The 17269-nt window shown below is 41.5% G+C and overlaps 1 protein-coding gene across 2 annotated transcripts in view; it reads left to right on the top strand.

Moving 5' to 3' along the window:
• CAMK1D (calcium/calmodulin dependent protein kinase ID) overlaps positions 1-17269 on the top strand; it is a 175439-nt gene that overhangs the window by 144480 nt on the left and 13690 nt on the right. Inside the window, exons 5-8 of one of the 2 annotated variants that reach the window (XM_083366329.1) lie at positions 2262-2388; positions 3992-4024; positions 13355-13430; positions 16923-17035. In XM_083366329.1, coding sequence (XP_083222455.1) covers positions 2262-2388; positions 3992-4024; positions 13355-13430; positions 16923-17035 — 349 coding nt within the window. The remainder of the gene's footprint in view (positions 1-2261; positions 2389-3991; positions 4025-13354; positions 13431-16922; positions 17036-17269) is intronic. The other variant, XM_083366330.1, reaches the window with a different exon arrangement.

Consider the following 17269-nt stretch of genomic DNA (forward strand, 5'->3'; position numbering starts at 1 on the left):
AATATGTTTGAGGATTGTTCTCAAATCAGCAAAACTGCTCAGTTCCTGGCCAGTGTAACAGTGGATCTGATTACCCTCTCTTCTTTGATCACAAATGAGAATTGATTGATGGAAAACTGCCATAACAGAGATGAATTTCCAGAAGTGCCTATATTAAAGAAAGGGTTTATTAGATGTTAATGAATTAAAAAGAGCATATTTTGAAAGCTAATTACAACATGCTGGAACCAGATTTGCATGTACAGATAGTTCTCGACTTACAACAATTCATTTAGTGACCATTCAAAGTTACAGCGGCACTGAAAAAAGTGACTTATGATCATTTTTCACACTTACGACCATTGCAGCATTCCCCAGGGTCTCGTGATCAAAATTCAGACGCTTGGCCACTGACTCATATTTATGACGGTTGCAGTGTCCTGAGGTCATGTGATCCCCTTTGGCGACCTTCTGAGAAGTAAAGTCAGTGGGGGAAGCCAGATTCACTTAACAACCAGGTTACTAACTTAACAACTGCAGTGATTCACATAACAACTGCTGCAAAAAAAGGTAGTAAAACAGGGCAAAATTCACATAAGAACAGTCATTTTGGGCTCAAAATTGTAGTCATAAGTCAAGAACTACCTGCATTTTAGAGATCTGTAGAATTCATCAATCTGGAAGCAGAACACCTTGGGTGAATTCAGGAATTCTCTGCTTTCCTCAGGACCATAAAATTTAGGACTGAGGCAGTTTAGCCAATTTATGGAAGTGAAACTGCCAAACCACCAAGAGGTATTCTGAACATGGAAAGCTTTGAAAGACATCTGTATTATCCAGGACAATATGTCCTGGATCAAGAAATTGGCAGATTCTTACATAATATAATCCTTTGGCAACTGTATAGAAATCTTTGACTTATTCTACTAATATTAGCAAAAGAGGTAGGCATCTTCCTACAAAAATGCTTGTTTTCATTACCCAGTTTTAGTATTTTAGACGCTTTCAACTTTTGCTAGTCAGCCAAACTGTAGGTGAATGTTGTTGTTAGCTGCAAAGTTGTGGCCGACCCATCGCGACCCTATGGACAACGTTCCTCCAGGCCTTCCTGTCCTCTACCATCTTGTGGAGTCCATTTAAGCTCACGCCTGCTGCTTCAGTGACTCCATCCAGCCACCTCATTCTCTGTCGTCCCCTTCTTCTCTTGCCCTCAATCTTTCCCAGCATTAGGCTATTCTCCGGTGAGTCCTTCCTTCTCATTAGGTGGCCAATGTATTTGAGTTTCAGCTTCAGGATCTTGCCTTCTAAAGAGCAGTCAGGGTTGATCTCCTCTAGGACTGACCGGTTTGATCGCCTTGCAGTCCAAGGGACTCGCAGGAGTCTTCTCCAGCACCAGAGCTCAAAGGCCTCAATGCTTTGGCGCTCAGCCTTTTTTATGGTCCAACTTTCACTGCCATACATTTCAACTGGGAAGACCATAGCCTTGACTATACGCACTTTTGTTGACAGGGTAGGTGAATACTGAGAGTCTATCTATATAATCCTTTCACCTCAGCATTCTCATGTCTGGCTTACTCATGACCCAACCTGTTCTTCTGATATTTCTCCTCAATATTCCTTTTCCTTCCTGACTTTTAATTGGAGGAGGAGTGTAAGAGAGAGGCTGGCTGAGCCGGGCGAAGGAGTCAAACAGGGACTCAGTCTAGAATCCCTATGTGGGCACAGGAGAGTGAAGTCTGATTCCCATGAATGCCGTTGAACTTTATCTAGTCTCACCCAGGTGCAAACCATGAGTCTAAGTTGATTAATTTCAGGCATAAACATCCAGACCCGCACTTGAAGAATTCAATTAGCTGTTTTATTGCTGAAGCCTATATACAGAAGCCATCTCAGCCTGACAGTCAGGGTCTCCTGTTGTAGCCAGGCAAAGAGTGCAGCAATCTTACCTCCTTAGAAGGTATTTGAAAATTATTTTCAGTAAGTATAGTTTAATCAGTTGTAACTGCTAAGATAGTCTCTCTTCAAGATGCATTCCTCTTTAGCTCCATTTCCTTTAATTGTGTTTAGCTCATTAACTCCATTTTGTTTCTTATTAAGGTACACCAATGACTTCCTACTCATTGCTGTAGTCTTGGCAAGCCAAGATTTAAACCTATTTTTTACACTGAAAAGCTGGATGGGATGCAAACTAGAAACACAGTTCCTTTGACTCAAAATTTGTATTCTTCTATCATCAGTTCTCATATTGTGGGTTGTTTCCCCCCCCCTTACTGTCCCTACAGCCTGAAAACCTCTTATACTACAGCCAGGATGAAGACTCTAAAATCATGATCAGTGATTTTGGATTGTCCAAAATGGAGGGGAAAGGAGATGTCATGTCCACTGCCTGTGGTACCCCTGGATACGTTGGTAAGTGCCCCCAATTTTCCAAAAATGCAAGACACAGAAAAGCCGTCTGTTAGCCCCATCTCAGAAAGACAAATCTATGCATCCCATGAGGTAAACTGTACCTCACGAAAGCATGGGCCTTTTAATAAAATGTGTTAGGGGTACCCCTCGACTTACTACAGTTCATTTAATGACCGTCGAAGTTACCACAGCACCGAAAAAAGGGACTTAGGACCATTTTTCACACTTACGGCCGTTGCAGCATCCCCATGGTCACATGATCAAAATTTAAATGCTTGGCAACTGACCCACATTTATGACGGTTGCAGCGTCCCGGGGTCACGTGATCCACTTTTGCCACCTTCTGACGAGCAAAGTCAATGGGGAAGCCAGATTTACTTAGCAGCCATGTTACTCGCTTATCCACTGCACTGATTCATTTAACAACGGTGGCAAGAAAGGCCGTAAAATGGCCTCAACATTAACAATTGTCTTGCTTAGCAATAGAAATTTAGGGCTCAAAGGTGGTTGAGAATGACCTGTGTACCGGCTACCAAACCTTTTTCTGATTTTTAGATATCACACAGTTCCCGTCTTACACCTGTAGTGCAAAAGAATTATTCTGTTATTTCCTTGGTGTTCCTGGTTTGTATGTTCGAGAAGGACATTCAGCTAGCTGCAGGTTAGGAAACATGAGTTATTTTTAGGGAGGTTGAAAAAAGCTGTGGATGTTCCCAAACACCATCGCTCTCAGCTTCAGAGAACAAGTTTCCACCTCCACCATGAACTAGAAAGCAAGAAGGTCACCCCAAAAGGATCCCCACTTAATTTGGGACCTGATCTGGATGCTAATTAGGAACCCAACTAAGCACAAACTAGCCCCCTTGGCAAACATTGTAGAAATACAGGCAAGCCTTCGACGTACGAACACATTGGAGCCCAAAATTTCCGTCGGTAAGTGAAACCTTTGCAAAGCGAGTTTTGCCCCATTTTACAACTTTCCTTGCCAGGGCTGTTAAGTGAAGTGCTGCAGCTGGTCAGTTAGTAACTCAGTTGTAAAGTGAGCCCGGCTTCCCTGTTGACTTTGTCAGAAGGTCGCAAAAGGAGATCACGTCACACACACACACACACACACACACACACCGCGATGCTGCAGCCATCGTAAATCCATGCCAGTCTCCAAGCGTCTAAATTCTGATCACGTGACTGTGGGGGAGGATGGTGCAACGGTTGTGAAGTGTTAAAAAACGGTCATAAGTCACTTTTTTCAGTGACGCTGGAACTTTGAACGGTGGGTCAACAAACTGTTGTAATTCGAGGATTGCCTGAAGGCTGAAGTGGGCTTTCTTGATCGTATTTTATTTCATTTTCTCTAGTTCCTGCCCTCTGTTTTGACAGGGACGTGCGTGCAAGGCGCAAGAGGCCACGTCATCAGGGTCCTGAGAAGGTGTAATTTGTTGCTGATTAAAATGGATGAATGTGTCCTTTTCAGCTGGGTCCGCTTCCTCATTCGTGCCGTTTTCGCAAAGCCAGTTAGGGTTACCCTATAGAGTCCCCCTATCAGATCTCACTTTTTAATTAATTATAAAGGGCCAGGTTTGTCTCTTTGTGTTCCCATCTCCAGAGGACGCACCAGGAGCTGTGAAATACAAGAAGGGTTTGAGACTTACACTTAGTCTTTCGTTCAGGATATTGATTGTGAAAAGGCCTGTTGCCGACCTATCTTTGAGCTCAAAAGTGTGGTGTTTTTCCCCCCCTCCCCCGTGTCTGAGGAGATGGATAGGCTGGTAGTTGGGGAAACCTTTGAAAACTGCCTGGATGACAATCCCAGTCTTCACACGGGGTAGTCATCCATCCATCCATCCTACATTCACACACACAAAAATGTTTTCCCTCTATTTAAACCTGAATCCTCCCTCCCCCCCCACTTTCTCTCTTTTTTTTTACTTCCTGAACTCTTAAAGATGCCTATTAAAATGAAATCTCTTCCTATAAGTCTCCTGGTAACAATATATTAGTTTGGTCAATGGACTTGGTCTTTTTTGGTTAGCTGACATGGCAGCCTGTGACCCACCTTGGAGGCCAAACAGAGTTAAATCTTGTTAGGAGTTGGAGAAGACCGCTGCCGCCAAAAAGAAGGCAAACCAGAAGGTCTGGCTAAATTAAGAATATGAGGGGAAAATATTAGAGGAGGAGGAGGAGGAGGAGGAGGAGGAGGAGGAGGAGGAGGAGGAGGAGGAGGATGGGGAGGGAGGAGCAGGAGGAATAGAAGGAAGAGGAATAAGAGGAGGAGAAAGAATAGGAAGAGGAGAAGGAATAGGAGGAGGAGAGCAGGAGGAACAGAAGGAGGAGGGGGAGGGGAGGGGGAGGAGCAAGGGGGAGGAGAAGGAGGAATAGAAGGAAGAGGAGGAGGAGAAGGGATAGGAAGAGAAGGAATAGAAGGAGGAGGAGCAGGAGGATATTAAGTCAATTGATCATATCAAATATATAAAACTGATACAAAAATACAAATAGGTACAGAGGAAATAAAACATCATAATAAATCATCACCCCCTACTGTATAGCTGGTGCCTACAGATGATGAGGACGCTGAGCTTGTTGATCAGAAGGTCGGCAGTTTGGCGGGTCGAATCCCGCGTGCCGCGTAACAGAGTGAGCGCCTGTTACTCGTCCCAGCTTCTGCCAACCTAGCAGTTCGATAGCACGTAAAAATGCAAGTAGGAAAATAGGGACCACTATGGTATCGTGGGAAGGTAACAGCGTTCCGTGCGCCTTTGGCGTCTAGTCATGCCGGCCACATGACCACGGAGACGTCCTCGGACAAGCGCTGGCTCTTCGGCTTAGAGTCGGAAACGACTAGCACGCATGTGCGGGGGAACCTTTACCTTAACCTTTTACAGATGATCGTGCAATAATCACCAGAAGATTGAAACCAATTTGAGGGAAACGTTTCGGTCTGATCTGTATTTTGATGTTAGAGGGGGGAAAAATCACACTTTACTAACAAAAGCACCATCTCAGCAATCTGCAGGGGTCCCCAGAGGATTTGCTGCTGCTTTAGCTTGCCCATCGAAGAGTTACACAAAACTCATTTCCACAAAGCCTCAAGGATTGAAAGCTAGAGATGATCTATTCTAGAGGAATCCCACATTTGTCAACAGTGCTTGTTTACGAAGAAATGGATGGATCATCACTTTGATACATTTGCTCAGAAAACACATCCTACTCCTTGGTAGAAGCGTTGAATTCTATAATTTAGGATATTCATTTCTGCTCTGCAGGCTTAAGAAACATTGCATAACAAAGGAACCCAATTAGGAAAAAAAGAATGGCTGGGTTTAGTGGTAACCCTAAAACATAGAATAACGGACTTGGAAAGGGACCTTGGAGGTCTTCTAGTCCAACCCCCTGCTCAAGCAGGAGCCCCTATACCATTCTGAACAAACGGTTGTCCAGTCTCTTCTTAAAAACCTCCAGTGATGGAGCACCCACAACCTCTGGAGGCAAGCTGTTCCACTGGTTAATTGTCCTCACTGCTAAGAAGTTTCTCCTTAATTCCAGAAGCTTCTCTCCTAGATTAGTTTCCATCCATTGTTTCTTGTCTTGCCTTCTAATGCTTTGGAGAATAGCTTGATCCCCTCTTCTTTGGGGCAGTATACTGGAATACTGCTATCATGTCACCCCTAATCCTTCTATACCCAATTCCTGCAACCTCCAGCCCCCTAATTATTTCTTCAACAAATCCAGCATTTTTATTAAGTCTTGAAGAAGCTAAAGCCGAGTATGAATAGCGGAACCCAGTCATCTGATTTAGACTGCTCACTTACCTCTTCTTCCCCCTTTGACTCCAGCATTTACATTTAGATGAGCTTTTAAAAGCTTGGAAACCATATTTTTCATTGTCATTCTGCACACTGAGGGAGCTGCCAGAGAAAAATGCTTAATAAGCTGCTTTAAGCGAACAACAACAACAACAACAAAAAGAAGCTGAGAAATTGAAGATGCCGATTTCTTTACTTAGAATAATACTTTGTGAAGGTTAAAAAAAAAGTTTTTACCAGCTGCCTTTAAAATCCAGATAGCAGAATAACAGAAAGAGTTGGAAGGGTACCTTGGAGGTCTTCTAGTCTAATCCGCTGTTCAGGCGGGAGAATCTATATCATTTCAGACAAACGGTTGTCCAATCTCTTCTTAAAACCCTCCAGTGATGGAGCACCCACAACTTCTGGAGGCAAGTCCTTCCACCGATTAATTGCTGTCTCTGTCAGGATTTTCTCCTTAGTTCTAAGTTGCTTCTCTCCTTGGTTAGTTTCCATCCGTTGCTTCTTGTCCTGCCTTCAGGCGCTTTGGAGAATAGCTTGACTCCCTCTTCTTTGGGGCAGCCCCCGAGATATTGGTACACTGCCATCATGTCAATTTTAGTTCTTCTTTTCAATAAACTAGCCGTACCCAATTCTAGCAACCGTTCTTTATATGTTTTAATCTCCAGGCCTTCAATCATCTTTGTTGCTCTTCTCTGTACTCTTTCTAGAGTCTCAAACCATTTCAATAAATGACCAAGGGGTTCTTCACTTCTTGAATCACATTGCCTAGCAAAATCCAGAGGAGGATTCAGAGTTTCAGAGGTCAACTAGATCTATTGGTGTAACCTGCTTGATCGAAAGGGGAATGGGCTAAACGTGTAGTTTTGTAGCATTTGGGAGATTTTGTGACAAGGCTATGAAGACCCATCATGCAGTGTCCATTTTCTTTGAACAAGCTTCTTTGCATCCGCTTTGGGGATCTGCAGACTCCGCTGTCAATAACTTTATTCAACGGTTGAAACGTGGCTCGTGTTTCATTTAATTTCCAGTGCCTGCCAACTCTTCTCCATCCTTCTGTGGCTTGTTACCCAGGCAACATGGGACAAAGACTTGAAAACGATGCTGGCCTTGTTAGATTATGGCCTCCGCTAAATCTTCCATTACTACTATACCCATAACAAGATCCTTGATTATTTCTCTCACGGTTTCTTCCTCCACACAGACCTTCTGTGTCCCAGGGACACCATCCAATTATCATCATTTACTTAATTTTCCCAGGCATATAGTTTTACTTTCCCTTTCACGGAGAGCAACCACGTCTCCCTGGCTGTAAACACACTTAGATTTGAACCCTTCTGTTGAAAATTAGGACAGCAAAACTCTTAACCTCTCTGAAATCCATTCGTTAAAATAAATATATATACGTATTGGTTTTCCTGAGTGTAACTTGGCATCTGACTGGTCACGAAACAGTTTGAATTAATTGACCATTAAAGTAAAAAATTGAGAGCAAATATAACCTTTAATAGGTTTTCTATTTATGTACCTCGTAGAAGCAAATTAAATGGTGGTTACTGTAGACTAATGTGAGTATTTTTTTTAAAAAAAAATTAAATGTGGCCAATAAATATTAAATGGCACTGACAAATAAGGTACAAATGAGGTACTTTTCCTGCACAATTAAATGGTATTAGCCTTTTAAATTAAACTGCTGCATGGAATCATTTTAAAATTCAGCTTATATTCTCCAATATAAAGGCCATTTCAGGAAAAGAAGCTACTGGTAGTCCTCAAATTATGGCCACAATTGAGCCCAAAATTTCGGTTGTTAAAGTGAGACAGTTGTTAATTCTCTTTTGCCCCATTTTACAACATTGGTTGTTAAGTGAATCGGGATTCCCCATTGACCTTCCTTGTCAGAAGGTCACAAAAGGAGACTCTACGACCGTCGTAAATACGAGGCAGTTGCCAAGCATCTGAATTTTGATCAGGTGACCACGGGTGCTGCAACCGTCGTAACTCTGGAAAACGGTCATAGGTCCCATTTTTCAGTGCCATTGCAACTTTGTACAGTCACTAAATGAGCTGTTGTAAGTTGAGAATTACCTGTAATTCAGAATATTAAGCCTCCACTTAGGCTTACTAGTTGCTTACGTTTGCCGGAATTATTCATTTGCGCTGACAAAGTCACTAGTCCCTTTTAAAGACTTGCCTTTTTAAGTTCCGTTTACAGATTTCATAGTTTGGGGGCTTTTTAAAACATAATATCACCGCTGATATAAATACCTTCCGATAGTATTTCCACCTGCGAGTTCCTTCCAACTCCTGCGAGTTCCTTGGACTGCAAGGCGATCAAACTGGTCAGTCCTAGAGGAGATCAACCCTGACTGCTCTTTAGAAGGCCAGATCCTGAAGCTAAAACTCAAATACTTTGGCCACCTAATGAGAAGGAAGGACTCACTGGAGAAGAGCCTAATGCTGGGAAAGGTTGAGGGCAATAGAAGAAGGGGACGACAGAGAATGAGGTGGCTGGATGGAGTCACTGAAGCAGTAGGCGTGAGCTTAGATGGACTCCAGAAGATGGTAGAGGACAGGAAGGCCTGGAGGAACATTGTCCATAGGGTCGCGATGGGTCGGACACGACTTCGCAACTAACAACAACTACAAAGTATTTCCACCAAAATTGCACATTTGATGGATGCTGTTCACATTTGTTTGACATTTACTGCTGAGATTTCATTAATCTGGCATTCAACCATCCTGTTCTCAGATTTGATCCAATCCCACCCCTCGCCCCTCAAAGTATGTAGGGATGCCAAGCATTTATATTTCAGTGTAACATCGCTGGACTTTTGATATCTTTTGATTTTCTTCCTGCAGGATATTCTCCCTTTCGTTTTGACAGGCAATTTCAACACATTTCTTTCATGCGAAAGTACTGCTGACAAAGAAGTTTGTAATTTCTTTTTTTTAAAAAACAACAACAACAACCCTGCACGCTATATATATAAAATAGGATCATCTAAGTTCATCTCTACTGCGGTTATCATTTCCTTTTGATGACCAGAGCTGGATTTTCACTCTGGTCACTGAAGACAGAAATCAGATCATTTGTCTTTGATCCCTTTTACTCACATCAATTTTACTCGGGGATGTTTATTGCTGAGAATTGCTCCTTGCATAAATTACTGTCTTCCTTATTATGTAAAAATTGTCAGAAAGAACAGAGGGGTGGACCACAAAATGCATCCAGTCCCTTTTCTGAGTCTTATAGCAAAAACAGCTGGGTTTTTTTTTTCTCTTGCATGTTCATTTCCTCTAGCAATTGTTTTCTTTTTTTAAAAAAAAGTTAGCACTTTTTGTACGCAAGAAATGTAGAAATACCGAACCAATCCAAACACTTCCAGAACTGATTAATATTATTATTAGGCAGATGTGCTTATGTAAAGGTGAAGGAAGCTTTCAACCATTTTCAAACTGTATGTCAAATTTCTCCCCTATTTTCTCCTAAAAGATCTGTTTTCTGATCTTTTTAAGTCTTTCCGATCTTTCCAAGTCTTTTTCCTGACTTAGGAGCAAAAATGTAGGAATGAAGAATTTCCACCTGGAAGTAGGGGAGATTACTCTATTTTTACCCAGTGTATAGCCTAAGTGGTATTATTACACTGATCACTAAGATACAGATACTACATGACCAGATTCATCCTATTCTATTAGTCTAAGACAGGGGTCTTCGAACTTGGCAACTTTAAGACTTGTGGACTTCAACTCCCAAGATTCCTAGAAGACATCAGGGTTGGCTAATGAATTCTGGGAACTGAAGTCCACAAGTCTTAAAGTTGCCAAGTTTGAAGACCCCTGGTCTAGGATGATGTTTTTCAACTTTGACAACTTTAAAATTTGCGGACTTCAAATCTCAGAATTCCCCAGCAATGCTGACTGGAGAATTCTCAGGGTTGAAGTGTGCCCATCTTAAAGTCACCAAGATTGAGAAACATCTCAAAGAATTGTTGTCCACCCATCCTTTAGTTGCCAACATTGAGAAACATCATAAGGAGTTGAAGTACACCCATTTTAAAGTTGCCAACATTGAGAAACATCATAAGGAGTTGAAGTACACCCATTTTAAAGTTGCCAACATTGAGAAACATTGTTAGGAGTTGAAGTCCAGTCATCTTACAGTTGCCAACATTGAGAAACCTCTCAAGGAGTGAAGTCCACCCATCTTAAAGTTGCCAAGGTTGAAAAACATTGTAAGGATTGATGGCCACCCATCTTATAGTTGCCAAGGTTGAGAAACATCTCAAGGAGTGAAATCCACCCATCTTAAAGTTGCCAAGATTGAGAAACGTTGTAAGGATTGATGCCCACCCATCTTATAGTTGCCGAGGTTGAGAAACATCTTAAGAATGAAATCCACACATCTTAAAGTTGTCAAGGTTGAAAAAAACTGGTCTATGAGGTTCAAACTTTCTATTAGCAATTGACCTCTAGATTTTAGATGTGTCAGCTTTATGAAATATCCAGACCCTGATGCTCAAGGGGCAGTAAGAAAGAATATATAGGACCTAGCTGCCTGGACTATATAGTCTACTTTCCCTTAAGTTCTTAGAGCAGAAAAATCTGGCTGTTGCATTGTGTCATGCCTCTCTGTGTGGGATTTGTCATGATTTCCACCCCCAACTTCTACATAGCAAAGAGCCAGATAACCTGCTTATCTATTGAAAACCATCCAGCTTCAAACCAATTCAAGCTGCTGTGAAGGTCTTTTTCAAGTTTCCTAAAGATTTATGCCTGGTTTTCATGTGGAGGGTTCCTTTCCTCCCCACTCTCCTTTTTATGTACAGTCCTCTGAATTGTCAGATGTTGATTACAAGGGTGTCAGTATGACTCACCATTTAAAAAATAAAGGAACATTTCAAACAGTGAGCGTTGAGGATGAAGCCAAGAAGATGGCAATCAGAATGGCTTGTATCCATTAACAGTTGGATGGCTTCCTGTAGGAGAAGAAAAGGCAGGGGTTGGGGGCGGTGTCAAGAGAGGATTCAGCTTAGAATCAATAAAGGTAAAGGTTCCCCCGCACATGCGTGCTAGTCGTTTCCGACTCTAGGGGCCGGTGCTCATCTCCGTTTCAAAGCCGAAGAGCCAGCGCTTATCCGATGACATCTCCATGGTCATGTGGCCGGCATGACTAGACGCCAAAGGCGCACGGAGCGCTGTCACCTTCCCACCGTAGCAGTCCCTATTTTTCTACTTGCATTTTTTATGTGCTTTCGAACTGCTAGGTTGGCAGAAGCTGGGACGAGTAACAGGCGCTCATTCTGTTACACGGCACTCGGGATTCGACCCGGCAAACTGCCGACCTTCTGATCAACAAGCTCAGCGTCCTAACCCACTGAGCCATTACATGGCCACAAATGCTTCAAGTCCAACCCTCACCCCCACCCCCCCTAAATTCAGTTGAGTCTTATTTAGCACCAATTTAGTGCTGATCATTAGTTGACCAGATTCTTGCATGTAGACATGAGCAATAAATCTTCTGAACTGGAATTTACAGCTTCCAGTTACTGATTCCACTATTCCCCTTATCAAATAGTCAACTCTTCACTTATGCTCATTTTACCTGCAGTAGACCTGTTTGCTTCCACCTTCCACATCATTCTCACCCCTCTTTGGTGGAACCTAATTATGTTTTATTCCTTCTTTGATGTCATAATAATACCCAGACCTGGAAACAAAATGTGAAGAAGCTTTTCCGAAGGTTTTAGAAAGGAGGTCAACTCCAGACTGTGTGTATGACGTGCATTCACATGAAAACATAATCTGTGGATTCTGTGATTATGGCTATGACCTGGTTGAAGTCTCCGGGAATAGTTTTATTTCGATAATAGTAATTTCCAGAAGATGAGTTGGCTTTTTATCCTACTTCCACAGTGTTGTTTTTATCTTGCTCTGATACCCTCAAGTGTTTCTCAGCCTAAGCTGCTTGAAGATGAGTGGACTTTAACTCCCCAAATTCCTTAGCCAACATGGGGAATTCTGGGAGTTGAAGTCCACTCACCTTCAAGTAGCTAAGGGTGAGACGCACTGCCCTAACTGTGTTATATTGAACCATGAAACGAATAGAATTTCAGTTACTCCACTCAAGATTTGCATGCAAATGCAAACTTAAATGCAAAGGCCAAATGTAGCCTTGATATTTGTAGCTAGTAGGTCTAAAAAAAACCTGCTCGAGATAATGGTCACCGCCAATTCAGTGTAGACAATACATAGAAGAATATTTATTGACTTGATATAAAGGTACAGTTTTGATCACTGGTATTAGAAAGCAAATCCAACTAACCAGGATACCTAAAATTCTAACTTAAACCACCTTCACTTGTTCCTACATTTGTGGTGATCCCAGGCATGCTTCCAGCAAGGAGGAGAGGGCGGTGATGGACAGTATGGGCCTTTGGGATAATTGATTGTGAATGTTCATTTACACCACTTCTACTTCTAGCTAAATGGGAAATGCTATAAAAGATACAAATAGTCCTTGACTTACAACCGCTAATTTAGTGTCTGTTCCGTTCAAAGTTACGACAGCACTGAAGAAAGCGTCATATGTCCAGTTTTCACCGGCCGTTGCAGCATTCCCACGGACACGTGTTCAGAATTTGGACAAATGGCAACTGGCTTGTACTTACGACGGGTTGCAGTGTCCCGAGGGTCATGTGATTCCCCTTTTGTGACCTGCTGACAAGGGAAGTCCATGGGGGGGGCATATGCACTTCACAACCATGTCACTAGCTTAACAATTACAGTGAATCACTGTGTCAAGAAAGGTCTTAAATGGGGCAAAACTCACTTAACCATTATCTCCCTTAGCAACGGAAATGTTGGCTTCCTTTGTGGTCGTAAGTTGAGGACCACCTGTATTCTCCCTAGGAATTGTCCACGTTCTTGTGGGTGACTGACGATGGAAGGAAGGGAAGTGCTGCAGGAGAAGCTGCAGAGTTTGTCTGCTCTCTCCATTCCTTGCAACTTGGCATGCTTTCGCTTCTGCCGTTTAGAAGCAATTGAGGAGAGTGGAGGGCATGCTGCAGTGAGCAGGCCTTGAGCGCGTGGTTGGATGTCGGCCAGTTTCATTTAATGTTCTTCTCCTTTGTTCATTTCTCACAATTCCTCTTTCCTCTCTGCAGCTCCCGAAGTGCTTGCCCAGAAACCATACAGCAAAGCGGTGGACTGCTGGTCCATTGGAGTCATTGCATATATTCTGTAAGTAGAAGTATTGTTACCGCTTTATAAAACCCCGGTAAGACCACACCTGGAATACTGCAGCCAATTTTGGTCACCTTATCACAAAAAAGACGTTGAGAGTTTGGGGAAAAGTCAGAGAAGAGCAACTGACAAAGGCCTGGAGACTAAAACATGCAAAGAACGGCTACGGGACTTGGGTTTGGCTAGTCTAAAGAAAAGAAGAGATACGGCAGACATGATAGCAGTCTTCCAGTATCTGAGGGGCTGCCACAAGGCAGAGGGGGCCAGGTTGTTCACCAGAGCACCAGGGGGAAGGACGAGAAACAATGGTTGGAAACTGATCAAGGAGAGAAGCAACCTGGAATTACGGAGAAACTTCCTGACAGTGAGGACAATCAAACAGTGGAACAGCTTGCCTCCAGAAATCGTGGGTTCTCCATCACTGGGGACTTTTTAAGAAGAGACTGAACATTCACCTGTCTGAGACAGTATATGTTCTACTGCTTGAGCAAGGGGCTGGACTAGAAGACCTCCAAGGTCCCTTCCAGATCTATTCTATTCTATTCTGTTCTGTTCTGTTCTGTTCTGTTCTGTTCTGTTCTGTTCTATTCTATTCTATTCTATTCTATTCTATTCTATTCTATATTCCAATATCTATTCTATTCTATTCTATATTCCAATATCTATTCTATTCTATTCTATTCTATTCTATTCTATTCTATTCTATTCTATTCTATTCTATTCTATTCTATTCTATTCTATTCTATTCTATTCTATTCTATTCTATTCTATTCTATTCTATATTCCAATATCTATTCTATTCTATTCTATATTCCAATATCTATTCTATTCTATTCTATTCTATTCTATTCTATTCTATTCTATTCTATTCTATTCTATTCTATTCTATTCTATTCTATTCTATTCTATATTCCAATATCTATTCTATTCTATTCTATATTCCAATATCTATTCTATTCTTTTCTATTCTATTCTATTCTATTCTATTCTATTCTATTCTATTCTATTCTATTCTATTCTATTCTATTCTATATTCCAATATCTATTCTATTCTATTCTATATTCCAATATCTATTCTATTCTATTCTATTCTATTCTATTCTATTCTATTCTATTCTATTCTATTCTATTCTATTCTATTCTATTCTATATTCCAATATCTATTCTATTCTATTCTATATTCCAATATCTATTCTATCCTATTCTATTCTATTCTATTCTATTCTATTCTATTCTATTCTATTCTATTCTCTTCTACTCTATTCTATTCTATTCTATTCTATATTCCAATATCTATTCTATTCTATTATATATTCCAATATCTATTCTATTCTATTCTATTCTATTCTATTCTATTCTATTCTATTCTATTCTATTCTCTTCTCTTCTCTTCTCTTCTCTTCTCTTCTCTTCTCTTCTCTTCTATTCTATTCTATTCTATTCTATTCTATTCTATATTCCAATATCTATTCTATTCTATTATATATTCCAATATCTATTCTATTCTATTCTATTCTATTCTATTCTATTCTATTCTATTCTATTCTATTCTATTCTATTCTATTCTATTCTATTCTATTCTATTCATGTTATCCATTCTGATATGTCCAACCTGGCGATTCCACGGGCCAGGTGATTTCTCCATGTCTTCCAATCTTGTAGTACCCATGTTTCCCTGAAAATTAGACCGCATCTTATATTAATTTTTGCTCCAAAAGATGCATTAGGCCTTATTTTCCAGTTACGGCTTATTTTCAGGAAAACCGGGTACTTCGAAAACAAAACAAGAGTTATCCGAAAGGTGTTTTTTTCCCCAAAAGGCAACTGGACTTTCTTTGTTTTTCCTTGAAGACGTTTCGCTTCTCATCCAGGAAGCTTCTTCAGTTCTGACTGAATGGTGGAGGATGAAACTGAAGAAGCTTCTTGGATGAGAAGCGAAACGTCTTCAAGAAAAAACAAGAAAGTCCAGTTGCCTTTTGGGGGGGGAGAAGCACCTTTGGGACAGCCCTGACTTGGATGACTGAGAATCTCCATACACATAAAATAAAATAAAAGTCTTTTTTGTTTTTTACATTTCTAATCTGTTCCAAATCTTAACAAAAACACGTCATTAACACACGAGGAATACGCCGTACCTGGGTGTATCTTTGGATGCTTAAAAAGCTGGAAAAAAAATCTTTGTAGGTTTATCAAAACAAGTGTTGTGATTCAGGGTCAGCCTGTGGGTTCGGCAGTTGGGTCGGACGACTCAGAGGAGGAGGGGGGTGTTGAAGACCTTGCTGAGGGGATTGGACAGCTTGATGAGAGCCCCCACAGCCAGGCCCCTCTCATCTGGTCACGATGCAGACCCAGCTGTGTGAGCCTGACAGCGTGGATGAAGATGACCCACAGCTGGCCCTGTTCAAGGACGCCCGACGCAGGAGGCAGTCAGTCAGGAGTAAACAGAGGAAGGCAATGGGGCACCTCGGAAGGAGGCACAGAGAGGCCACGCCCTGAACTGTATTTAAGGGGAATGTGTGGGAGGGCTGGTTTGCTGAAGGCAACCGCTTGGATTGTTCCTGCTTCTTAGCTCGTGTTTTATGGTTGGTGTCTTGTCTTGCTCTGTTTTATGTGAATAAATTTGGCAGGCTTTATTCCAGCCTCTTGCCATTTGTAAAGGGGTTGTCCCTGCTTTTGCTGCAGGGCCGGTAGCAGGCTGGTACAGAACAACAAGATAAGCTCGTAATAGATTCAGCCTGAGAAAAGGAATCATAAGAATTCTCAAATTTTGAAATGATGTCACCTTCCTTCATCCTGTATTCTAGAACACACTATTTGTACATTTATTTTAAGTTTTGATATGGTCATGACACTAACCAATCAATACACTGCTGACGCTCTTACTGTTTATACTTGCATTTCCTTAGCTGTGCTTGGTTGATTGCTTTCTTATGGAGAGCTTTCGTTTTTTAAAAAGGGAAAAACTGTTGCAGGCAGTTCCTCAACTTACGATCGCCATTGAGCCCAAAATTTATGTTGCTAAGTGAGAAATTTGTTAAGTCAACTTGGCCCCATTTTACGACTTTTCTCGCCACATTTGCTAAGTGAATCGCTGCAGTTGTTATATTAGACACGCGCTTGTTAAGTGAATCTGGCTTGCCCATTGACCTTGCTTGTCAGAAGGTCGCAAAAGAGATCACGTGACAACCCGGGACACTATGACCGTCCTAAATATGAACCAGTCACCAAACATTTGAATGTAAATCACGTGATCATGGGGAAGCTGCAATGGCCATAAGTGTGAAGAACGGTTATAAATCTCTTTCTTTAGTGCCACTGAAACTACGAATGGTCACTAAGTGAGCTGTTATAAGTTGAGGACTACCTGTATTTACCTGGCATTTGCATCGCCCAGATCCAAAGCTGTAAAAAATAAAAATAAAATCCCTAAGGATTTCTTCAGTAATTTTCTTCCCCGTGACTGAACACACTTTTAATTTTGTTTTTCAGGCTTTGTGGCTATCCTCCGTTCTATGACGAAAATGACTCCAAGCTGTTTGAACAAATTCTGAAAGCAGAATATGAATTTGACTCTCCCTATTGGGATGATATCTCTGAATCTGGTAAGAAACAAGTTGGGATCATTCCCTAATACCATTTATTTGATCTTCTGTTTTTTTTCCCTATAGTTTTCCTGTTCAGAGCTGCGGCAAGGGGGCTTCGAGGTTACATACCTGCTGGCTGGAGAATTCTGGGAAGTGAAATCCACACATTTTAAAGTTGCCAAGTTTGGGAAATATTGGTTTTAGTGTACAACTGAATTCCTATTGTGGAGAAGTCACTATTTCCTTCTTCCC

This window comes from Vipera ursinii (genome assembly GCF_947247035.1).
Source record: "Vipera ursinii genome assembly, chromosome: 6".
NCBI classification, from domain to species: Eukaryota; Metazoa; Chordata; class Lepidosauria; order Squamata; family Viperidae; genus Vipera; species Vipera ursinii.